This window comes from Lynx canadensis, chromosome A2, assembly GCF_007474595.2.
Source record: "Lynx canadensis isolate LIC74 chromosome A2, mLynCan4.pri.v2, whole genome shotgun sequence".
NCBI lineage: Eukaryota > Metazoa > Chordata > Mammalia > Carnivora > Felidae > Lynx > Lynx canadensis.
Window position 1 is genome coordinate 146,320,686 of NC_044304.2, and position 26,293 is coordinate 146,346,978.

Below are 26,293 nucleotides of genomic sequence, written 5' to 3' on the forward strand. Positions count from 1 at the left end.
ACTGAATCAAGCAATATATAAAAGAATAATCAATACACACAACAATGCACAATAATCAAGTAGCATTTATTCCATGAATGCAAAATCAGTTTAACAACAGAACACCGATTTATGTTATATACCAAATTAATAATATAAAGGACAGAAACCACAATATCTTAATAAATGCAGAAAAGCAACTGACGAAATCTAACACCCATTCGATGATAAATATTCTCAAAAACCTAGAGACTAAAGGAAATGTCTTCCATCTGATAAAGGGCACCTTCAAAACATGCACATCAGGCCTAGAGCTTTCCCCTCATATTCAGGGACAAGACAAGGACATCTACTTTCACCACTTCTACTCAACATTTTAGTGAAAGTTCAAGACAGTAAAATCAGGCAAAAAAAGAAATTAAAGACATCCAGTTTGGAAAGGAAGACGTAAAACTATCTGTTCACAGATGACATGATCCTGAACACAGAGAATCCCAAGGAATAACACACACACACACACACGCGCGCACAGACACACACACACACACACACACACAAATACAACTAATAAATGACCATAGCAAGGCTACAGGATACAAGATGAACCTGCAAAAATCAACTGTATTTCTATATATCGACAACAATAATCCAAAATGAAATTAATAATTCCATTCATAATAACATCGAAAAGAATAAAATACTTAGAGGGGTGCCTGGGTGGCTCAGTCGGTTGGGCGACCGACTTCGGCTCAGGTCATGATCTCACACTCTGTGAGTTCAAGCCCCGCGTCGGGCTCTGTGCTGGCAGCTTAGAGCCTGGAGCCTGTTTCAGATTCTGTGTCTCCCTCTCTCTCTGACCCTCCCCCGTTCATGCTCTGTCTCTCTATGTCTCAAAAATAAATATGGGGCGCCTGGGTGGCGCAGTCGGTTAAGCGTCCGACTTCAGCCAGGTCACGATCTCGCGGTCCGTGAGTTCGAGCCCCGCGTCAGGCTCTGGGCTGATGGCTCGGAGCCTGGAGCCTGTTTCCGATTCTGTGTCTCCCTCTCTCTCTGCCCCTCCCCCGTTCATGCTCTGTCTCTCTCTGTCCCAAAAATAAATAAACGTTGAAAAAAAAAAAAAAATAAAAAAAAAAAAAAATAAATAAATAAACGTAAAAAAAAAAAAAGTAAAAAAAAAAAAAAGAATAAAATACTTAGAAATGCATTTAATAAAACAGTGCAAGACCTTCCCACCGCAAACTACAAAAGCCTGCTGAGAAATCTAAGTAATTTCAGAAGCAGTCTCTGATCATGGACTGGAAGACTCAATATCAAGATGGCAATTCTCCCAAAATGATTTATTCAAAGTAGGTCTATTGTTCTATTCAACGTAATCCCTACCAAAATGCTGGCAGTCTTTTGTTGCAGACATTCAAAGCTGTTCCTAAAATTTATACAGAAACGCAAGGACCAAACAGTCAAAACAGTTTTCAAAAACCTAAATATATAAAGCAAACATTGACATATCTGATGGGAAACACAGCAATACAATAATAGTAAAACACTTCAAGACTCTATTTTCAATAATGGATACAACATCCAGAGAGAAAATCAAGTGGATTGGAATAACGTTACAGACCAAATGGACCTGACATACACAGAACATTCTACCCAATGGCAGCAGGATACACATTCTTCCCAAGAGCACAAAGAACATTCTCCAGGATTGATCACCTGTTAGGTCACAAAACAAGTCTTCACAAGGTTAAGAAGATTAAAATCATACCAAGTATCTTTTCTCATCACAATGAAATAAAACGAGAAATCGGGACACCGGGGTGGCTCAGTCGGTTAAGCGCCCGTCTCTTGATCTCAGCTCAGGTCAGGATCTCACTTTTTATGAGATTGAGCCTTGAGCTGGGCTTTGCGCTGACAGCACGGAGCCTGCTTGGGATAATCTCTCGTACATGCTCGCTCGCTCTCTCTCTCTCTCTCTCTCTCTCTCTCTCCCCTCTTTGCCCACCCTTTCCCACCCTTCGTGCGAGGGTGCACATGCACACGCTCTCTCAAAATAAATTAAATAAACTTAAAAAAAGAGACTAGAAATCAATAACAAAAGGAAAACTGGCACATTCACAAATACATAGAAAGTAAACCACACACTCTTGAACAACCAATGGCTCAAAGAGGAAATCAAAATGAAAATTAGAAAATAAGAGACAACAAATACGTGCAAGAAAGCAGAACTGAGTGGGAAGTTTATAGTGAAAAATTGTAAGTTTTTAAAATGGCATCTATGCCAGGATACATACAAAATCAAAAAGAACTTCCACGGTAATTCTGAGAATTAACAAGTGAGGGGTAGTGGATACGAACAGGTATTTCAACAAATGGTACCAGGACTACTCAGTAGCCACGGCTGGGGAGTTAAATTGCTACCTCATACCATATCCAAAAAACAATTCCAAGTAGTTTATAGACCTAAAACATGAAAGCTAAAACTATAATGCAGGGTGCCTGGGTGGCTCAGTCGGTTAAGCGTCCAGCTTGGTTTTGGCTCAGGTCATGATCCCCTGGTTCCTGAGTTTGAGCCCGAATTGAGATCCGCACTGACAATTAGGAGCTGGCTTGGGATTCTTTCTCCCTCTCCCTCTGCTCCTCCCTCGAGAGCTCATACTTACGCTCAGGCTCGCTCTCTCTCTCTTGCTCTCTCGCTCTCTCTCCAATAAATAAATAGACCTTTGAAAAAGTTTATCTTAAGTTTATCTTTATCTTAAGAGATAATGCTTATAAAAAATATCATAGAAAATATATTTGAGACCTTGGGGTAGAAGATGTCTTCAGCAAGACACCAAAAACAGTATTCCAAAAGTCAAAGATTGATCAATGTGACTACATTAAAGAGGTTCTGTTCATTAAGACACCAGGAGAGAGACAACAGACAAACCTGAGTGGGAAAAGCTATTTGCAACATACACAACCAAAAAAGAACTCCTAGAAATCAGTACGAATAAGGCAGATAACCCAATAAAAAACTGGGTATTTCAATAGAAAGGATATTCAAATGGTTAATAAACATAGAAAACGTTTCCCAAACTCATCAGTAATTAGGGAATTACAAATTAAAACCACTATGACTTGACGAGGATGCCAAGGCAATGCAATGGAAAAAGAATCTTTCACCAAGCAGTGCTTAGACAACTGCAAACTCCTATTTCAACCAGATACCCACATGCAAAAGAATGAAACTGGACCCCTACCTCACACTATATACCAAGATACCTCAAAATGTACCAAAGACCTAAATGTAAAAGATAAAATTATAAAACTCTTAGAAGACTGCACAGGTATAAATCTTCATGACCCTGGATTGGACAATGGTTTCCTTTAGTACAATACCGGAAGCACAAACAACCAAAAAAAAAAAAAAAAAAAAACCAAAAACTAGACAAATTGGGCTTCATCAAAATTTAAAACTTCGGTACTTCAAAGGACACAACCAGGAAACTAAAAAGCCCAGAGAATGGGAGGAAATCTTTGCAAATTATGTATCTAATAAAGATCTGGTATCCAAAATGTATTTGGTTAATGATTACAACTCAATAAAAGACAAATAACCCAATTTTTAAAATGAGCAAAGGATATGACTGAACCTTTCTTCAAAGAAGACATACAAATGCCCAATAAGCACATGAAAAGATACTCAACACTATTAGTCATTAATGAAATGCAGCTTTTGTTACTGTCAAGCCAAGAACTTATTTGTACAATTTTTTTTCAATAAAATTTTTTCAATGGAAAAAAATAACCACAATGAAATACAGTTCATCACACCTACTATGAGATACATAACAACAAAGACAATAACGAGTATCGGTGGGGATGTGGAGACATTGGAACCTTCGTGCATGGTGGGCAAAAATGTAAAATGATGCACCCATTTTGGAAAAGAGTTTGGCAGTTCCCCTCAGAAAGTTAAACACAGAGTTACGTTATGACACAGCAACTCTATTCCTAGGTATATGCCCAAGAGAATGGAAAAACATATTCACATAAAAAATTACGCATGACTGTTCATAGTAGCATTATACATAAAAGCTGGAAAGTGGAAACAACCCATATGTCCACCAACAAATAAATGGGTAAATAAAAATAAGGGATAGCCTCTCAATGGAATATCATTCAGCCATAAAAATCAAGTACTGATATTTGTATAATATAGATGAACCTTGAAAACGTTACTGTTAAGTGAAAGAAACCAGAGACAAAAGACCACATATTGCATGATCCCATTTATATTAAGTGTCTAGAACAGGCAAATCCAGAGGGACAGGAAGCAGATTGCTTTCCAGGGGCTGAGAGGAGGGGAGAATAGGGAGTGACTGATAGTGGGTTGGGGGTTTCTTTTTCAAGTGATGAAAACGTTCTGGTTTCAGTGGTGGTGGGTAGATAACTTTGTGAATATACTAAAGACCACTGAATCAGGAGCGCCTGGGTGGCTCAGTCCGTTAAGCATCCGACTCTTGATTTCGGCTCAAGTCACGACCTCCTGATTTGTGAGTTCGAGCCCCATGTCGGCCTCCGTGCTGGCAGTGTGGAGACTGCTTGGGATTCTCTTTGTCTGCCCCTCCCCTACACATGCTTGCTCTCTCTCTCAAAATAAATAAATAAACTGAAAAAGAAAAAAAAAGACCACTGAATTATACACTTTTAAAAAAGTGAATTTTACGGTATCTGAGTTATATCTCAATAAAGAAGATCTAATACACCCCTCTGATTAATTTAAAATTTGACATCAAGTCTTGGCCTCGGGAAATCTCACCTGCCTGGCTGGAATGTAAATTGGTACAATCACTTTGAAAAACAGTCCAACAATGATCTACCAATTCCATCCCTAGAGACATACCCTACAGAAATAAATGCTTACATATAAAGAGAGAAAGCTATGGTAATGAGGAGGTGTGGTGTAGGTACAGGAATGCTGTTTGCTGCCATTTCATTAGTAAGTGCTCAAAACCGAAAACAACCCAAATGCCCACTAACAGAAGAATGAATATAAATAAGCCTGGAAGGATTCAGTCAAGGAAATATACAATTAAAATGAACCAGACCTCCAGTAGAAACAAGGGTAAATCTTAGACAGAAATACTGAGTGGAAAAAAAAAAAAAAAGATAGAAACTATAGCATGATTCTATTGACATAATGTTCAAAACGAAACCTTACTGTTTATGAATGCATACGCGGGGTAAAAATCTAAAGAAAGAGCCAAGCAATTACTACCGTAAATATCAGAATAGTGATTTCTACCGGGGGTGGGTATGATCAAGAAGGATGTATATCACATTTCTGGGATACCAGAAACATGCAACTACCTAACACATAGGGCCAGTTACCTGGGTGTTCTACATAATTGGATACAATGTACAGAATACGACTATGAGTCTTATGCAATTCTCTAGATGTAGGTTTCTCAATTTTAAAAATTTTAAATTCTCTCTTGAATATAGGGTTCTAAATATGAGGTCAGTTTTGTTATCAGTGATCTACAGATCAACTACAGTCTTACCTTTTTAGAGTATGATTTGTCAGTGTCTGAGAGAGAAGTGTTTACAGTCTCCCAAACTTAATTTCTTGTATTTCTTTAAGATGGTGCTGCACATATTTTGAAGCAATGTTATTAAGTACAGTTAATACTTAGTACTTAACTGTACTGCAGCAGTGCAGGGATGAGGGGCACTGAACCACTAAGCAGTCGAAAATTCATGTGGAACTTTGGACTCCCCCCAAAACTTAACTACTAATAGCCTACTATTAACTGGAAGCCATAGCAACAAGTCATAGTCAATTAGCACATATTTTACAGATTAGATGCGTTGTATATTGTATGCTTACAATAAAGCTAGAGAAAAGAAAACGTTAAGAAAAGCAGAAGGAAGGAGCGCGTGAGTGGCTCAGTCAGCTAAATGTCGGACATTGATTTCAGTTCAGGTCATGATCTCCGGACTCGGTTCTTGAGTTCGAGCCTCCTGTTGGGCTCTGCACTAACACTGCGGAGCCTACTTGGGATTCTCTCTCTCTCTCTCTCTCTCTCTCTCTCTCTCTCTCTCGCTCCCTCCCTCTCCCTCTCTCTCCCTCTCTCTCTGACCTTCCCCTGCTTGCTCTCTCTCAAAATAAATTAATACACTTAAAAAAAAATCAGAAGAAAAATACAGTTATGTACTGTACTGTATTTATCGGGAAAAAAAAATCCATGTGTAACTGGACGACGCAGTTCAAACCCGTGTTCAAGGGTCCACTGTACATACAAGTTCATTCCTGTTACATCATTTTTTAGAACATTTCTTTTGTCATAATACAAAATCCCACTTTGTCCTTTTTAATGCTCTAAATCCTGATTCCTATTCTGGCTTGTATTACTATTGCTAAGCAGCAATTAGTGTTCGTATATATCAAGCATGTATTTTTTGATAGATTTTAAGTGTTTCCTTGTCCTTCTGTTTAGGCGTGTCTTTTGTGAAAGGCTATATAATAGATCTCTTATTTTGTTTACCTGACCGGCCACTCTTTTAATAAGTAATCCTTTAATAATGTCAGCAAGCCTACTTACATTTATTACACTGAAAATACTTTTGTTTGCTAGGCAGTCTCTATAATGGTCCCCCCAAATCTCTACTTTTGAAAATATCCACATCCCTGTGTAGTCCCCTCCCACATTATACCAGACTTGGTCTCTGTAACCAAGGGAACACACCAGAGGTGAGGCCATGTCCCTTTTGAGATGAGGTTATAACACCCTGCAGCTCCCATCTGAACCTCTCCTCCAGTTCACTTACTTTGGGAAGAGCCACTGCCATGCTGTGGGGACGTTCGAGCAGCCTACACACAGGCTGCCAAAGTGAGAAACTGAAGCATCTGGCCAACAGCCAAGGAGAAACTGAGGCTTGTCAACAACTACATGAGTGAAACTGGAAGCGGATCTTCCAGACCTAGGTGGGTGCAGCTTTGGCTGATGGCTTGACTGGGGCTTCATGAGGACCCTGGACCAAACCAGAAGCTAAGCCACTTGCAGGTCCCTGACCACAGATACTACGAGATGATGTCTGTTATAAGCTGCTAAGTTTGGCACTAATTTGTCACATAGCAAGAGACAACTAATACATTTACACTGAATTCTGCCCAACTTATTTGGTTTTCTTCTATTTATATACTCCATTGTTTTCCACTAAACTTCAAATTTTCTTCATTCTATTTTTATTTCAATACTTCTATTTTTTTAACGTTTTTATTTTGAGAGAGAGCACGCACGTGCACACGCGTGCAAGTGGGAGAGGGGCAGAGAGGGAGAGGGAGAGAGAGAATCCCAAGCTGGCTCCATGCTGTCAAGGCGGAGCCCGATGTGGATCTCAATCTCATGAACTGTAAGAACGTGACCTGAGCTAAAATCAAGAGTCAGACGCTTAACCGACGGGGCCACCGAGGTGCCCCTATTTCAACATTTTTAAAGCTTTGCATTCCATTTACATTCTTAGTTACGAATCCGTATGTTTTTCTGACAAAGTTTAACATTAATAATTAACATCCTGGCTCAGTCTGGAGAGTATTCAACTCTTGCTCTTGGGGTCGTGAGTTCAAGCCCCACGTTGTGGGGTAGAGATGATTTAAATAAATAAATATTTATAAGTAATAATCGACAACATATTCCTTCCAAACCAGACCAAAACAAACAAACTTAGCACGCTTTGACTACCATGTAGAACTGCCTTCAACACCAGTATTTATCATATTGCTGTCTTCTGGAATCTTTGAGATTGTTATTAAACTTTACAAAGTTAAAATATCATCTATTCATGATTACTACTGCTTATCCTAACTCCATGTTCATCTTACTCCTTCAATCCCACTATTGCCTTCTGAGTATGTATTTGTTCATGCTGGAGTAAATCTTTGAATAATTCTTACAAAGTGATTGACAAACTATTTATGGTAAATCCTTCTGTTTAAAAATACCTTTCTTTCGCCTTTGCTGTTGGATGATAGTTTGGCTGAGTATAGAATTCTAGTTTGACAGTTCTCTTCCCACAGCACTACGAAGACACCGTTGCTGCCTTGCGTGCAATGCTACAAAGAAACCTAAAGTAAAACTATAGGTTAAATACCTTTGTTTTCATAGAACTTTTAGAATTTTTCTCTTTATCCTTGTTTAAAAAAAAATGCAGCGTTAGAATGTGCTTGCTTACTTATCTTTACCCTTCATTCTACTTAGCATTTCGTGCTGTGTGTGATTTACTCTAAAGATCATATCTTTCTACAGGTCTGAGAAATGATCAGCCATTTAAAAGGGTTAACTTTGTATTCGATTATAACAAAATCATAGAAAAGTCCACAAAATATTTGTCTCCCCGCCTCCTCAAATTCATATTCAAGCCCTAACCCATGGTGTGTGACTCTATTTGGAGATGGGCCCTCTAGGGAAGTAATTAAGGTTAAATGAGGTCATAAAGGTGGAGTCCTGATCTGAAAGGATTAGTGTCTTTAAAGGAGAGATAACACAGCACTTGCTCTGGCCCCCCAATCTGTGCACGCGCGCGAGTGAGTGTGTGTGTGTGTGTGTGTGTGTGTATACAAATGCACCAAAAGATCACATGAGCACACTGTGAGATGGTAGCCCTCTCCAACCCCAGGGAAAGCTCTCACCATACACCAACCCTCTTGGCACTCTAATCTTGGATTTCCTAGACTCCAGAACTGTGAGCAAAGAAGTTTCTGTTGTTTAAGCCCCCTCGTCTGTGGTATTTTGTCACAGCGGTTGTAGCATACTAATATAGCAGCTGACCTTGAAGAGGCCCCCGGTGATTCCTGGTTTCTGGTATTCATTCCCTTTTCTAGTCCCGAGCCACACTGAACAGAGCTGACCTTTTTTATCCAACGGAATACTGCAGAAATGTTGGGGTGTGGCTTCAAAGACTAGGTGTCTATGAATATTTTGTTCATAAAAATAGTTGTGCCTTGCACTTTGTGCTCTCTTGTATCCCTCACTGTGGGGGAAGCCAGCCACAATGTTATAAGGACACTGACCAGCCCCATGGAGAGGTCTACGTGGCAAGGGACTCGGGCGTCCTGCCAACAGCCTGCACCAAGGCACCAGTCACGAGACTGAGTGACCCTGGAGGCAGATTCTCCAGCTTCCCTCATGCCTTCTGATGACCACAACTTTGGCCAACATCTGGACTGCAGCCTCATGAAAGACCTCAAGGAGGCACCAGCTGAGAACACTCCCAAATCTCCGGCCCACAAAAATCGTGTGGGAAAATAAGGATTTGTCCTTTTAATCCGGTTAAGTTTTTCAGTAATGTGTTATACAATGGCAGATAACTAAATCCAAGGGGAATTATTACAAACCTAGAATGATAAAGAAAATGAGTATGTCAAGCACGTCAGAAGCCCCCTGCATGCCACCTTCCAGGCACTAGCGTGCTTCTGCCCTACAGATAAATATGAACTTTTAATGCTATAGGTTAGTTGTGTCTATCAAGTCTGAAATTAACACAAAGAGAACCATACAGATTGTATCTGTTTGTGTGGGACTTCAATTTATCCACACTGTGGTTGCATTTAGCAGTAATTTGTTCATTTCCACTGTTGTATACTATTAACTGTATGACTATAACACAATTTAGTTTTTGATTCTAACTTTGTCCGACATCTGGACTGCTTCTACTTGGACTGAGTAACAGTACTAAAGGTATCCTTGGTATGTCATTTGACCCACGAATGTATGCATTTCTGTTTGATATTTAAACAAAGACAACTGAGATTCTGATCGGGGGTTCATTGAATCTGCAGAACAAAATAAGATGTGACTTTTTATAGTACTGAATATTCCACTGTAAGAACAGGATATATCCCTCCATTTATTCAAGTCATATTTCAATAACATTTTATGATTTTCTGTGTAGAGATGTATACAATTTGTAGATTTATTCATAAGGATCTGATTTCAATATAAATGATTTTACTTTATTGATTGGTTACTGGAATATAGAAATTAAACTGATTTTGGATACTAACCTATCCAGTAACCTTGATAAATTTACATATCAATCCTGATAGCTGATAGATATTTTATATTTTCTTTTTTTTTTTTTTAATTTTGTTAATGTTTGTTTATTTTTGAGAGAGAGAGAGAGAGAGAGAGAGAGACAGGGAGAGACAGAGTGCGAGCAGGAGAGGGGCAGAGAGAGAGAGGGAGACACAGAATATGATGCAGGAGGCTCTGAGCTTTCAGCACAGAGCCCAATGTGGGCCTTGAACCCACGAGCTGTGAGATCATGACCTGAGCTGAAGTTGGACGCTTAACCGACAGAGCCACTCAGGCGCCCCTAGATTTTACATTTTCTATATACAAAATCATGCTGTCCGCAAAGGCAATGTTATGTCCTCTTTCAAATCCTTATTTTTTTTTTCTTACTGCACCAAGTATGACTTCCAGTAAAATGTTGCTAAAAAATAGAATTATCAGGCATTCTTCGTTTCATTTACAATCTCAAGGAGGAAAACCTTTAATAGTCCGCCAATAAGTACAAAGTTTACTGGAGATTTTTTGGTACCTTATCAGAATAATGATGTTCCCTTCTATTCTTTGCTTTGAAAAGAGATTTTTTAATCACAAATTGCCACTGATTTTTATCAAGTGCTTTTGTTGCATCCATTATGATACTGAGACTATTCTCCTTTATTCTTTGAATGAGGAATGTTATGTTGATTTTTGACTGTCAACGGAACCTTACGCTGCTAGAATAAACGCATGCTGGGAAGTTTGTTCATTATTTCTTCGTATATCTCCATCTCTCTCTTTCACCCCAGTCTCCCACATCTTCCTCGGGAATTCCAATTACATCCCAGGTGGCACACCAGTTGATAGTATCCCACAGTTCTCTGTAGCTGTTTATTCTTCTTTAACCTGTTTTCTGGGTTCCCTCAAATTAGTTGCTTTCTATTCCTCTCCCTTCAAATTCACCAACTCTTTCACTGTTTTGTTAGCCACCTCTAGCCTGGTGCTAAGTCTATCCAGCAATTACCCATTTCTGTTACCATCTGTGTGGCGGGCAGAATGGCCCCGGAGACGTTCGTGCCTTCCTGCCCGGAACATGTGAATATGGTACCTTACGTGACACAGACCAACCGCTGACTGAAGGTGGGTAAGCAAATAGGGACCTACCAATCTCTGACCGCAAAGAAATGAATTGAGCCAACGACCGAAATGAGATTCGAAGTGAATTCTTCCCCAAAGCCTCCAGTAAGCAACAGCATCCTGCTAACATTCTGACTCTTAACCCGTGAGACTTACGTCTAACCTACAGAACCACGAGATCATACACACACGTTGTAATAGCCATTACATTCGTGGTCATTTGCCATGGCAGCAATAAAAAACCAATTCAGACTTTGGTACCTGACGGTGAGGTGCTACTGTAACAAAAACCTGAAACTGGGAAACTGTCTTTGGAAGCAAGCAGTCAGTAAAGGCTGCGAGAATTTCAGGGAGCATGATGAAGAAAGCCTAAATTGCCTTAAGCAGACTGCTAATAGAAATGGGGTCTTTAAGAACACCGCCAGCGAGGGTTCACAGACCACTTACAGAAATCTGGTCTTGAAGTCCATCCCAAAACAGAAGCACACACATTCTTTTCAAGGGTACATGGAACATTCTCCATAAGAGATCACATATTAGACCATAAAACAAGTGTCAACAAATTCAAAAAGATTGAAATCTTTCCGTGCGTCTTTTCTGACCACAATGCTATGTAACTAGAAGTCAGGCACAAGAAAAAATCTGGAAGGAGCACAGATACATGGGGGTTAAATAACATGCTACTAAGCAATGAAAGGGCCAACAAAAAACAAACAAACAACAACAAAAAAAAAAAACAAAGAGGAAATAAAGTACATGGAGACAAATGAAAATGAAAACAGAAGAGTCCAAAATCTTTGCGATGCAACAAAAGAAGTTCTAAGAGGGAAGTTTGTAGCAATACAGGCCTAACTGAAGAAGCAAGAAAAATCTCAAATAAACAACCTAATCTTACACCTAAAGGAGCTAGAAAAAGAAAAAAAATCCAAAACCAGTAGAAGGAGGGAAATAAGATTAGAGAAGAAATAGATCATATAGAAACTAAAAAAAATAGAACAGATCAATGAAACCAGGAGCTGGCTGTTTGAAAAGATCAATAAAATTGATAAACCCTTACCCAGACTCTTAAAAAAAAAAAAAAAAAGACTCAAATTTAAAAATCAGAAATGAAAGAGGTGTCATAACCAAAACCACAGAAAAATAAGATTTTAACAGAATGTTACGAAAAATATATGCCAACAAATTGGACACTCTAAAAGAAATGAATAAATTTCTACAAACATAACCTTCTAAAACTGAATCAGGGGGCTCCTGGGTGGCTTAGTTGGTTTTAAGTGCCCGACTTAGGCTCAGGTCATCATCTCACGGATCGTGAGTTCGAATCCCATGTCCGGCTCTGTGTTGACAGCTCAGAGCCTGAAGCCTGCTTCAGATTGTGTGTCTCCCTCTCTCTCTAACCCTTCCACACTCATGCTCGTTCTCTCTCTCTCTCTCTCTCTCTCTAAGAAATAAACATTTAAAAAAATTTTTTAATAAAAATAAAAATAAAACTGAATCAGGAAGAAATAGAAAATTTAAACTGATTACTAGCAATTAGGGGCACCTGGGTGGCTCAGTCAGCTGAGTGTCCAGCTTCGGCTCAGGTCACGATCTCATGGTTTGTGGGTTTGAGCCCCACGTTGGGCTCTGTACTGACAGCTCAGAGCGTGGAGCCTGCTTCGGATTCTGTGTCTCCCTTTCTCTCTGCCCCTCCCCTGCTCACACTCTGTCTCTCAAAAATAAATAAATAAATAAATAAATAAATAAATAAATAAATAAAAAATATTATAAAATTTTTTTTGAAAAAGAAAGAAAACCCTAAAGACTCCACCAAAAAACTACTAGAACTGATATTTCAGTAAGGCCACAGGATACAAAAAAAAAAAAAAATCAATGTACAGAAATCTGTTTCATTTCTATACACTAATAATGAAGAAACAGAAAGGAATTAAGAAAGCAATCCCTTTTACAATTGAACCAAGAATAAATAAAATGCCTAGGCATAAATGTAACCAAGGAGGTAAAAGACCTGTACTCTGACAACTATAAAATACTGATGAAAAAAATTGAAGATGACAGAAATGGAAAGATATTCCATGCTCACATATTGGAAGAACAAATATTGTTCTACCCAAAGCAATCTACAGATTGAATGCAATCCCTATCAAAATACCAACAGCGTTTTTCACCGAACTAGAATAATCCTAAAATTTTCATGGGACCACAAAAGACCCTGAATAGACAAAGCAATCTTGAAAAAGAACAACAAATCTGGAGGTATCACAATTCCAGATTTCAAGTTATACTACAAAGCTGTAGCAATCTAAACAGTATGGCAGTGGCACAAAATTAGACACACAGATCAGCGGAACAGGATTAAAAGCCCAGAAAGAAACCCATGAATATAAGGTCAACTAATCTTTGACAAAAGAGGCAAGAATATGCAATGGGAAAAAGACAGTCTCTTCAACAAATGGTATTGGGAAAACTGGACAGCGACATGCAGAAAAATGAAACTGGACCACTTTCTTTCACCATACACAAAAATAAACTCAAAATGGATTAAAGACCTAAAGGGGAGACTTGAAAGCATAAAAAACCCAGAAGAGAGCACAAGGAGTAATTATCTGCCACCAGCCACAGCAACACTTTTCCCTTCCCTCCCGAGGCAAGGGAAACAAAAGCAAAAATAAACCATTGGGACTGTATCGAAATAAAAGGCTTCTGCACAGCAAAGGAAACAATCAACAAAGCTAAAAGACAACCTACTAAATGGGAGAAAATATTTACAAATGATCTATCTGATATAAGGGTTAGGATCCAAAGTATATAAAGAACTTATATGGGAATGCAAGCTGGTGCAGCCACTCTGGAAAACAGTATGGAGGCTCCCCCCCAAATTAAAAATAGTACGACCCAGCAATTGCACTACTAGGTATTCATCCAAGGGATACGGGTGTGCTGTTTCGAAGGGACACATGCACCCCAATGTTTATAGCAGCATTATCAACAATAGCCAAAGTATGGAAAGAGCTCAAATGTCCATCGATGGATGAACGGATACAGAAGATGTGGTGTGTGTGTGTGTGTATATATACATATATATATATATATATATATATATGTATATATACATACAATGGAGTATTACCCGGCAATCAAAAAGAATGAAATCTTGCCATTTGCAAATATGTGGATGGAACTGGAGGGGATTATGCTAATTTAAGTAAGTCAGTCAGACAAATATCATATGACTTCACTCATGAGGACTTTAAGAGACAAAACAGATGCACATAAGGGAAGGGAAGCAATAATAATGTAAAAACAGGGAGGGGGACAAAACATAAGAGACTCTTAAAAATGGAGAACAAACAGAGGGTTACTGGAGGGGTTGTGGGAGGGGGGATGGGCTAAATGGGTAAGGGGCATTAAGGAATCTACTCCTGAAATCATTGTAGCACTATATGCTAATTTGGATGTAAATTAAAAAAATAAAATTTAAAAACATGATAAATAAAGAACTTCTAAAACTCAACACCAACAAAAACCAAAAAATCCCATTAAAAATGGGCAGAAAACATGAACAGAGACATTTCTCCAAAGACAACATACAGATGGCCAAGAGATACATGAAAAGATGCTCAACATCACTCATGACTAGGGAAATGCAAATCAGAACACGAGATATCGCCTCACACCTGTCAGAATGGCTACAATAAGTAACAAGAAACACAGGTGTTGGCGAGGATACGGAGAAAAAGGAACCTTCATGCACTGTTGGTGGGAATGCAAACTGGTGCAGCCACTGTGGAAGACAATATGGAGGTTTCTCAAAAAGTTGAAAATAGAACTACCCTGTGATCCAGTAATCACACTACTGGGCATTTACCCAAAGAATATAAAAAAACACTGATTCAAAAGGATATTTGCACCCCTGTGTTTATTGCAGCATTATTTACAATAGCCAAACTATGGACGCAGCCCAAGTGTCTGACAAACAAATGGATAAAGATGTGGCACGTATGCACAAGGACATATCATTCAGCCGTAAGGAAGAATGAAATCTCGGCATTTGCAACAACATGGATGGGGCTCGAGAGTGTAATGCTAAGAAATAGGTCAAAGACAAAAATATTAGATGATGTCACTCAAATGTGTAATTAAGAAACAAAGTAAATAAAAGAAAAAGAGAGAGGGAGAGAGGCAAACCAGGAAAGAGGCTCAACTCCAGGGAACAAACTGGTGGTTAGCAGAGAGGAAGTGGGTGGGGGGATGGGGAAAACAGGCAAAGGAGATTAAGGGTACACGTATGATGAGCACCGAGTCACGTATAGAATTCCTGAATGACTATACCTACGCCTGAAACTAATAGAACACTGTATGCTAACTAGACTGGAGTTAAAAAGAAATCTAGTCTTGGAGAAACCTGTGAGAGCACAGAAGGGGGCACAAGTTGTCGTAAGCTGGAGTAAGGTGGATCCTTGTCACAGGTTAGTGGAGAGATGAGCGGAACGGTGTCCTACAAGTTATGTGGAAAGCAGAACTTGCAGACGATGAAATCGGCTCTTCGTTTGAGGAAATTTCCAAGGAGAGCGTTGAAGGTGTGACCTGGTTTCATCTTGTTGCTCACAGTAAAATGTGAGATGAGAAGTTCCACTAGCGGACAACAGCCTCCGCCCGTGCCTGTGAGTTCCAGCCTGACCAATGCATCTTGGACTTGCGTAGCAGGCCCCCAAACCGCAAATGCCAATTCCTTGTAGTAAATCTCTTTATATATTTACCTGCCTTGGGCTCTCCTTCTCTGGTTCAATTCTGACTGATACAGGACTCTATAAAAAAAGGAACTAAAAAGAAATTCTAGAGCTTTACTTTTCATTCCCTCTGCTCATTCATAACTATCTCCCATTGAAGTCTTTAAAGCATCTTTTAGAAGTCTGTTAAAGTTTTTGTCTGCTAACTCCAATGTCTGGTTCCTATCGGAATCAGTGTCCATTGACTGCTTTTTCTCTTAACCGTTGGTCACATTTCCAAATTCTTTGCACTTCTGTCATTTTTTTTTTTTTTACTGTATATAAACATTGTGAATGACAGGATGCAAAGACTCGAGAATTTATGATGTTTCTCTAGCAGGCAGTTAACTTGGCTAGAATCACACTCCAGACTTTATCTCTTCCACCATGAGGTGCGCCTGAATTCTTCATTCGGTTCTTTCAGTTCACAGCTACATTTTGCCAGGCTTTCTAGAGTCTTCCCCTGTACCGTAGGGGAAGTTCAGGATTTTTGCAGAGTTTGAAATCGATTTGGGGGCTTCCCCCAGTCGTGGCTTCCTCCTTTCCAGGGTTTTCACCCTAGGTTTTCATCACTCTTCCAATCTCAAACTATATTCTCACCCCTCTTGTCCAGCAAATACCGTGGCTTTCTGTGATCCCACCTCCAGGAACTGTGGACCTCGGGAGACTGATCAGAAATATACAGACCTCATTTCGTACAGCTCTGTCTCTGAGGCATCAACTTCCCTCCAGTTTTTGCCTGCTTTTCACCACTCACCAGTGCTTTCAAATAGTGGTAGACTTCCCCATTGTTTGGGGGCGGCATACTTTTGTACTGAAGATCTAAGTGTTTGCAGTAAGGCTAATATGACCAAGCTTTTCCACCATTACTAGAAGCAGGAAGCTCAACCGAATACTTTAACATTCCCTTTATCTTCTTTGTTGATATTTACGTTATAGCTCCTTTTTTTTTTTTTTTTTTGGTGGTTACTCAAGAGATTACAATATTCATCCTTCTGTTATCACAGACTACCATCAAATAATATAACGCCAGTTCATGAACAAGATGAGAGCCTTACAAATGGTGTATTTCTTTTTCTCGCCATGCCCTTTCAATAAATAAGTCATTAAACGCAGTACTTCAAGATTCTCTTACAAAAATAAAGGAACAAATAAGACTCTTAATGTCACCCCGGCTTTCACATTTAACACTGCATAGCCTATGATCTGTATTTTTTGTTCCCTATCAGCATCTTATAGTATTACTGGCAATCATAATCTATTACATACATATACCAAAGCACCCATTAAGGTAAAAAACCAAAAATGTTGCAGGACTTGGAAGGCCCCAAATTTTCTTAATTTGGAAAACACTAAATCTCTGTAAAATCAGCGCAGCCCAAAAAAATCCCCCAAGGAAATACACCTGGATGTATGTTAGCCAGCAAACAAAAAATCACTTAGGTTTAGGTGGAGACACTTACCCCTCTTCATTTTCTTTTAGTAAGCGACTGGCAATTCGGATAAGCATGCAGTAAGCAAACTGTGATTTGAGGCCGGATTTAGTAAACTTATTCAACATCTTAGAAACAGCAAGGCGATCGTTCTTTTTAAGGTGATACAGGACTCCCAGCGCATGGTACTAAAGAACAAGAAAAAGGATGTAACATCCAGAAAGCGGAGGAGGAACAGGACAAACTTCCAGGCAAACAAAATCACATGGAACTAGATTTTTAGTAAAAAGATACCCAAGTCAAATGTGTACAAATAGAAACAACTTTTTCGTACGGACTCAAACGCAGGCAAGACTGAAAGGAGAAGAGTTTTCACCCCCAGAAACTGTAGATTCAGATTGGACAGGTGGTATTAAAGAGGTGACATACAATCCGAAGATGGTTCTAGCAGGTTCATCACTCCCCCATACATCCTTAGCACAAAGGCGCTCAGGTCCAGGGCTTTACCAGTGGCACGGGTCTCTGTTAGTGGCTTTAAGTCATCTGTGGCCATGTTAGTAGTTAAAGGATTAATCTCCTAAAGCAGGCTCAAGGAGCATAATTATCGTGGCACTTCGTGTAAAAACACAACGATCAGAGTTAAGAGAGCGAGACGGTTTCTTGAGGGAAAAATTACTCCTCTACTTCCTCATAACTAAATACGCCTACAGAAGTTGTAAACATTAAAAGGGGGCGAATAAGTATCCTCTCCAATACAAATGGGGTACTTCACAGAACATTGCCATTTCGCTCTTGTTCTCTTTTAATTAGGAATTAACGAATATCCAAAGGAGATCTTCCCAACAAAATGGTTACGTTTCACAAAATAAAATTACTCTTGACTGTTGGCGTAACGTCTACTATAACCAAGTTCCGAAAAGCTTAGACTTGAACGTCCTTCTTCACAAATTATTTTTCACGTAAGGGGCTGAAATGCAGTGTGAAGGACCTCTGGAATGAGCATCTCAAACTGCTACTGAATTTAAGAATCTTTCCTGAACGTTCCTACAGCTTCTATTAAACGCTAGCAGGGTCTATGACAGTAATTCTAATTAATGGCAAACCTACCAATAGGCTGCTTAATATTACACTTCCGCTAACACTCATCTAGGGAGTCAATAAATTGTCCCTAAAATGAAGGGTTAAAGAAAGCTGATCGCAAGACCTAACGGGACTCGATCACAGTACCTGGACCATAATGTTATCACTGGAAGCAGCTTCTTGGGCTTCATTGACCCAGCGTTTAACCACGTCATAGCTTATCTTCATCATGTGCTAGACACAGAACAAAGTGAGAATAGACAGTGCATGGTCACTAGAGGTTTACAGACATGAACTGGTTTTCTTAGAAAAATCACTAACAGACATTTCCAAATCAAAGAGACAACTCTGTAGCTTTTAGAAGTCTACTTCAAGTCTCTACTCCAGACGCAACTAATAGACCAGAAACTCTCTCCAAGATGAGGAGGGGTTTGTGGGCTAAGATGAGAGGGGAGGGACAGGAAAGGAAGGGCTAGTTAACAGGATGGTGCTTGAATAATGTGTACATTCTAGGTTTTACTTCCAGGAAACTCACCTGGAAGGAAAAACAAAAACAGAAACAAAAACACACAGTACTGACAGATCCCTTGCTATAAAACTTGACCACCTACATTCCAGACCCAGAAACTCTTGTGATTCAGATGATCTAATCCATTCACACACTAATAACCAATTTTAACCAAATGCAAGGTGACCTCAGGCTGTCATACATTTTGTTTTGATAAAAAGAGAAAGAAAAAGTATCCCTGAAACAAAGACCACTTTCCAGTAAGAAATTTCCAAGTGGGGCAGGGGGCTTTGGATGGAAGGATACCACACACACAGGGCACTAAGGAAAGCAGACGATACAAGAGGCAAGAGGTCAAGTTCAGGTCACAAAGGAAGATTCAAAACAAAACAAAACAAAAACGACCTTCAGTGTCTTCCCGGTCTGCCACCTCACCCCCATCTTTTCTGATTACCAAAACCTTTCAAACATGGACATGTCACCTTTTTAACTGCCTATATTGATTGTAACGCTGCTCTGATAAAACACTCTTGGATAAAGTAATAGAGACGCAAATATGTTTTTTGAATGTTTCACAGTTCACGTGTGAGAGAATCACAGTGATATTTTGTTTAGCACCCGCTCGAGCCAGGCAGCTGGCCACTCGTTCACTTACTAAGGAAGACACCAGTGCCGAACTGGAGACGCTGGAGACTTTGTCCACAATGGCCTGCTTCATGTATCTTTCAATGGCCTGCAACATTGTTCCCTGAGAACATTCATAAAGAAACAGTTGTTGAAGCACACATCTTCGCCCAAAACTACGCTCCAGAATAGTTTACAAAACCAGTCATATATTTGTTTCCGCGCCAATATTTAGACTGCGTTAAAGGGACTGCCATCTACTAGAGTAACTCTATCGCAGAGGGCAGGAGCTAGACAACCAAGTTGAATCTTCAAAGAGAAAGACCGGAAGGAAGCAAATTAACTGTTCAACAATGAAATCAACGGTCTCAGTGTGGAGAGTCCCAGTCTGAGGAAAAGTGTAAGCCCAGTGTAACATCCACTTCTCAGGGATGTTACAAAGGAAATTCCTAGAAGGGGATGGAAATGCTTTTGAAATCCTGAAGGTATCTCTGCACGAAGGGGATGTATTTTATACGGATCCCATAAAGCCCTACACATCAAATGTGATCCCTGATAATTTTAGATACCTAAGAAATTACATGTTTAATATGCTACTACAGAGTGTCCTCAATACGAAGTCCTCTGCAAATAAAGTCCTTTTTAAGTGGAAGAAAGCTTAGCACTGTGAAGGTAGCAGCAGATGAAGATACGTAAACAGACGGAGATCAATATTCAAAGACAGCCTATGGCTAGCGTGGGCAGTGTCCAGTCTCAGGCTGACCGATTTAATACTAAAACAAAGGCAGCCACAGCAAAACACATCACACCATTTCCATTACTCCTTCTAGGATCCAGATTTACCATTTGCTCCTACGCAACCTTTAAAACTTGAGAAGACTGTAAACATACACATAAAATATACCCAACCATGACTAGAGCTGAAATATTATTCAATATGTTGGCAACGGCCAGTCTGCCCTTCATTTTATAACCTTTCCTACTCAAGAGTTCCCAGAAAGGGACAGCCTAATTTCATCCCTCCAGATGTGAGGGACTGAGTCAAGGTGAAACACCGGACTCAGACCTATTGTGGTTATAAGCCACTGGCTGGCTGATGGTTAACTAGGTTCTCTCTACTGAATATATGAATGAGGAGGCCTGAGCCTCGTAAGTGATGGATCACAATAGTAAATATCGGAGAAATCTTGCTGTTGAGTTCCTTAAAGCTGTCTTATTTCTTGCTCTGTCATCTGTTGTAAGCTTTACCTCAAATTCTGAGAGATCTAGATCCTATAATAAAGTTTTTTCTTTAAAAAAAAAAAAAAAAAAAAAAAAGCCTGGAGGCACAAAAGCCTTTCTGGTGGTCCTGTTTCTCTAATACTGAAGATTCACAGAGTCAGGACAAGGGAATCCTATTAAATTTACACGGCCACCTGTAGCTAAACAGTGTCCCCTTTGATGCCTCGGTAAACAAAGAGAACTTACATCAGTGATTCTGCAGAGAGCCCTGATGGCTGGGCCTCGGTACACATCTTCTTTTCCGGTCATGTCCTTAGTCAGACTAAGAAAAATCAAATGAGTTACCATGAAATCGATTGATATCTCTTCTGTGGAGTCCACCCCTAGCTAATTCCCATTGTCCCCATAATTATCTTAATGCGGCTATGAATTCAGCAAATATTTATTGAGTGTCTTCTTTGGATAAATATTAAAACGATTGGATAGAACGCTGTTCTAAATCTTAAGAATATAGCAGTGCGCAAAACAAAGTCTTTGCCTTCATGGAGCTAATATACTAATGCGAAGAGATAATATATTACATAAATGAAATATGATTTTAGATACTGGTAACTGGCATGAAAAATGAAGAGAATGGGGGCGCCTGGGTGGCTCAGTCGGTTAAGCGTCCGACTTCAGCTCAGGTCACGATCTCGCGGTCTGCGAGTTCGAGCCCCACGTCAGGCTCTGGGCTGATGGCTCAGAGCCTGGAGCCTGCTTCCGATTCTGTGTCTCCCTCTCTCTCTGCCCCTCCCTGGTTCATGCTGTGTCTCTCTCTGTCTCAAAAATAAATAAACGTTAAAAAAAAAATTAAAAAAAAAAATAAAAGAGATTTAAAAAAAAAAAGAAAAATGAAGAGAATGGAATAGCGAGCCACCGGCTGAAATCCCCCAAATCCTAAAAACCCATCAGACTAGACAACTCCTTAAAAGAGCCTGACTAAAATGATTAACTCATGAAGTCGTGCTCCCTCTCACAGGCACAGTTTTCCCAAAATGACAGCTGTCTATGGCTTCAGACCTCTCTATGGAGTTTCCAGAATAAGCAGAGGAGTGTGGACAGAGCTACTAAATTCCACATCCGTACTTCAAAGAGGTTTTTGGCCTTTATACATCATTCACCCTATCTTCCTGTCCCTGTCCTCTGTGTTTAATCTGTCCCCAGAATGACCATCCATCCCCTCCCCACTCACCTCCCCCTCACGTAATCCAAAATGGCCTCCAACTCCAACTCACTCCACCAGGATGCCATGACGAGAAATTAGTGGAGAACTGATAGTCCTTCAATTTCTTTATTTTTTATTTATAAGAGTATTTTCATAAACTTTCAAAACATACAGAGAAATATAAAATACAAAGTCTAAGCTGGGCCTCACCGACCCTAGACAGTCTCTGTGAACAGTTGCTTATGTTTTCTTAAGGAACTTCTAAAAAAAATACATACGACCATAGAGACATTAAAATGCATGCAAATGAATCTCCACTCTTCTGGTACCTCCCTTTTTCCCTTAATATATTTTAAGAATCTCTCCATATTGGCAGACTTTAAAAAATTTTAGGTATCTGTATATTTTTAAGAACCCAAAATATATCTAAAATATCATTTTAATGGTAACACAGATTTCCACTGTTGGGATATAAATAATTTATCCATTAGTCTTTTTCACAGATATTTGCATTTTTCCAATTAGATAAAAAGTGAGGCTTGGCAGGTTTAGTATCTTCTGAGGTCTCGCTCCTCGGCTTCTACGTGACATGAAAGCAGCCATGCACAATACATTTAAAACAATGGGCATGGCTGTGTTCCAATAAAACTTTATTTACAAAACGAGGCAATAGTTTTTGCCACGGGCCAGAGTTTGCCAACCGCGGCTCCGTGTCTTAGTTTGGGCTGCCCCGACAAAGGCTTACAGACAGGTAGTTTGTTTGGGAATGTGTTCGAGGGAAGGGAAGACAGAGAGGTGAACAAAGAAGGAGGGTACTTAATACAAAGGAATTTTCTCTAGTGGGTCACTGCCACAGGCAACTGGTTATTTGATGAGCCATCTTCTGAGGAGGCTTATGAAATACATGTTGGAACCACATTTCCAAGGGATGAAAAGGAAAGAATTTATCCACTAACTCTCAGCCACTGGCTGACAGTTAACCCCAGAGTGTTCTTTCCCCATTTGGTTAACATGCACATGTTACCTCCCACATGTGAGTTCCAAGTCAGGGCCCAAACCGGAGCACCAGGGAAACTGGGGGGCAAGCAACAGAACACACAGCGCGTGCTTCGGCAAGGCACTATTCACGCAAGTGAGCTGGCCCCTGTACAGAACAGCTGACCACAAGCACAGCTAGGATCAGAGAGAAGGCCTGAGGCAACAGCATCCAGAACAGTCTATCCTTCACGTCCGTCAAATTTGAACATGTCCTCCATTAAATCTAACCTGTCACTGAGCCTTCAAGATGGTAACCATCCACTATTTCTACAAGAGATTGGAAAATGAATGGCACATGGTACAATCCTTACCGCTACCACTCATTCTGCAGCCGTGACTGATATCCACCACATCCTTCCCACAATCACCCAATTCTATATTCCCCTCACGCTTAGCCAGCACTTGATCTCATCTTGGTCAGGTGTCTGATAGGTGACTCAAACCTTTATCTCCAAGGATCTGAGCTCTTTGTTGGAGATTTACCGTGGCTGGACCATTGGCTGTTCCCCATCCTCTACTGACCATTGTCTCAGGCATGAACACATCAAAATATACGTAAGTAAATAGTACCTTGAATTCTAGATACGGTCCTTGCTTCCACCTTTGTAGAGCAACAAACCTAGCTCCTGATAGGGATCAAGGTCAACTACCTCTAGGAGGACACAGCTCCTTTCTTTACCTGCTGGTCCATCAGCATCAAGAATCCAAAGCGACCCAAAAGTAGTCATCATTTTAAATGTGCAAACTGGCTCACTTCTCTGCCCCAGGACTTCTCAGACACTGGAGTGGGTGGTGCCTGTGGTTGCCAACTTGTCATTCAGACGTGTGGATCCAGAAGTGTGGGGTATCTCTGTGCTGAAGGCAATCCTCAAACAGCAGGAACCAGGAGTCAATGGGTTAAATGCCTCCCCCTGTTCATCACTGAGAACACTGTCTCTTGAGAACCAGCGCCTTTGACTCACATTCAGGGTGGGGATGGGAAGCATAACTTCTACAGGCAGGTCACTGGGAGCAAGGGTGACAGGTGCCAGTCCTACTTTCACCTCTCGATTCCTGGACCCACCTATTGTATTTATTGGTGACAGTATCATACACTGACCATCAATTTAATGCACATACTTCATCCCAGAGGAGAATCCTCCAACTTCACAGGGTCCCATCGCCAAACTACTACCTCAACTGAGCCACCACTGCATTTAGGCTATCTGCTCCTGACAGAATATGGTGAAACTATCTCTTGGTCACGAGCCCACCGTCACATGGCTTTTGCCATAAAATGAGCGGCGAGGTCACGTAGGATACCATGAACCTAAGAAACTGTACCACTCAGATCTACTGAAAACCCATGGATCATCTTCTATGATGAGAAACGTACGCAATCAGATTTATCAACCTTTTCTTTCACTGCCTCTGGAACTGTAGTCCTAACAAAGCTTTTCCCTACAACAAGGTTAAAGAGGAACACACCCCTGTTCCAGCACTTGTATGCTTCCATTTTGAAAATTTACAATCTTTCTCCTTTTAGAGTTTATTCACGGATAGGATGTGACATATGGATCTGATTTTTTCTTTTCCCAAGGGACTACTCCGTTGTCTCAGCATCACATATTAGAAAGTACCCCAGTGTTTATCCCAGTGATCCGAGATGCCACCCGTTGTCATATACTACATTTCTATGTGTATTGGGGTCTAACTCTATACATTTGTACCAAAACAACCTCTGACGATGTAGATCAGCATGGCCATGGTGACACATTACAAAGTCATCACACAATTTTATTCCCCTGGTCTGTCCATCCATGTGCCAGGACCATACTGCTTTAAGGGTCCAGGCCTTAATGCTTCACTGACTGGGAGAGCTCCCAGTTCTTCTACAGTTCTTTCCTGGCTGTTCCTAAATATTTGTTTTTTGACTTAAACTTTAGTATCAATTTTTCTACATTCATAATATATTGCCTGTGGGCTGCTTCACTGAGATTGCATTGAACTTACAAACTAATTTAGAGAGGACTGAAATCTTTATAATGTTGAATTGATCCATTCCAAAACATTGATAATTGGTCGAGTGTACCTGGAGCCTTTCAGGGCTTTAAATTATTCTTTCCGCTTGGAAGTCTTCTGCGTAAGTTTCTCTAAGGTGGCTATGCCATCCCACACCCCCCTACAACGTACCTGGCCTTGGAGCAGGCTCTTTGACTTTGGTGCTGTCGGGCTTTGTGGTTTCTAATGGGTATGGAATGGTATCTCACTGGGTATCTAGATTCTAATGGGTATGGAATGGTATCTCACTGGGGCTTTAATCTGCATTTCCCTGATAATAACATCAAGAACATTCCACATATTTATTGGCCACTCATAGTGAGGTGTCTGCCCTCAGGTGTTCTTAATCACCATGGTTTCCCAGCAAGGTCACATCGTTGTCTACATGTGCTGAATGGCCGTCTCTAGTTTTCTATTCCTGCTGTAACAGACGGCCACAGTTGGTGGCCTAAAACAAAATGTTATCAACTTACGGTTCCATGGGTTAGAAGTCCAATGTGGGTCTCAATGGGCTAAACTGACCGTGTCAGTGGGGCTTACATCTACCTCACAGACAAGACTGATGCACCCCATCCCAAGTTCCCCCCAAATCTCATCGCTTTACAGCACCAACCTAGACTCCAGAAGCTCATCTACATCCCACGGATTCAAAACCCCTGACCTTATCATCAAAATCCTCTCAATTAGGTATGGGGGAGACTGGGGAGCCTCTCTCCTGAGGCAAAATTCCTCTCCACCTGTGGGCCTGTGAAATTAGAAAACAAGTTCTCTGCTCCCGAAATACAATGGCGGGACCACCCCAGGATAATAGTCAGACATTCCTGTTCACAAAGAGAAAATGGAATGGGGAAAATAAATAAAAGAAAGTCACTGGTCCCAAGGAATTCTGAAACCCAGCCAAGCAAGCTGGAAAAGGTTTCGGGTGCGGGGCAGAATGCTCAGTCATTCTCCACTCCATGCTCTGGTCCTGCCCCCCTGCCCTCAGGGCCATCCTTTCGTTTTCATAAAGGGCAGCATGTTTAGTTTAAAGCTGAGCAGTCTTCGGTCTTCTCGGCCTATATCCTGCTGTAGAATTTGGGACTCGGGCAACTTTCTCTCACGTTGTCCTCCCTCTGTCCCTTTCAGTCCACGCTGGCGGTGATGCTGGCTAAGATTCTCAAGAGCCCTGTGGGTCTACCATATACGTACAGAGACTCACTCCATTAGACCAGAGCCTCACCACAGAT

At 40.5% G+C, this 26,293-nt stretch overlaps 1 protein-coding gene across 1 annotated transcript in view; it reads right to left on the reverse strand.

Annotated features, from left to right (window-relative positions):
• Window positions 1–26,293, reverse strand: part of COPG2 (COPI coat complex subunit gamma 2) — a gene marked incomplete at its 5' end in the record, with an annotated part of 109,915 nt that overhangs the window by 59,506 nt on the left and 24,116 nt on the right. Inside the window, 4 exons of the mRNA XM_030297109.1 lie at window positions 17,383–17,540; window positions 18,580–18,666; window positions 19,596–19,688; window positions 21,032–21,107. Coding sequence (XP_030152969.1) covers window positions 17,383–17,540; window positions 18,580–18,666; window positions 19,596–19,688; window positions 21,032–21,107 — 414 coding nt within the window. The remainder of the gene's footprint in view (window positions 1–17,382; window positions 17,541–18,579; window positions 18,667–19,595; window positions 19,689–21,031; window positions 21,108–26,293) is intronic.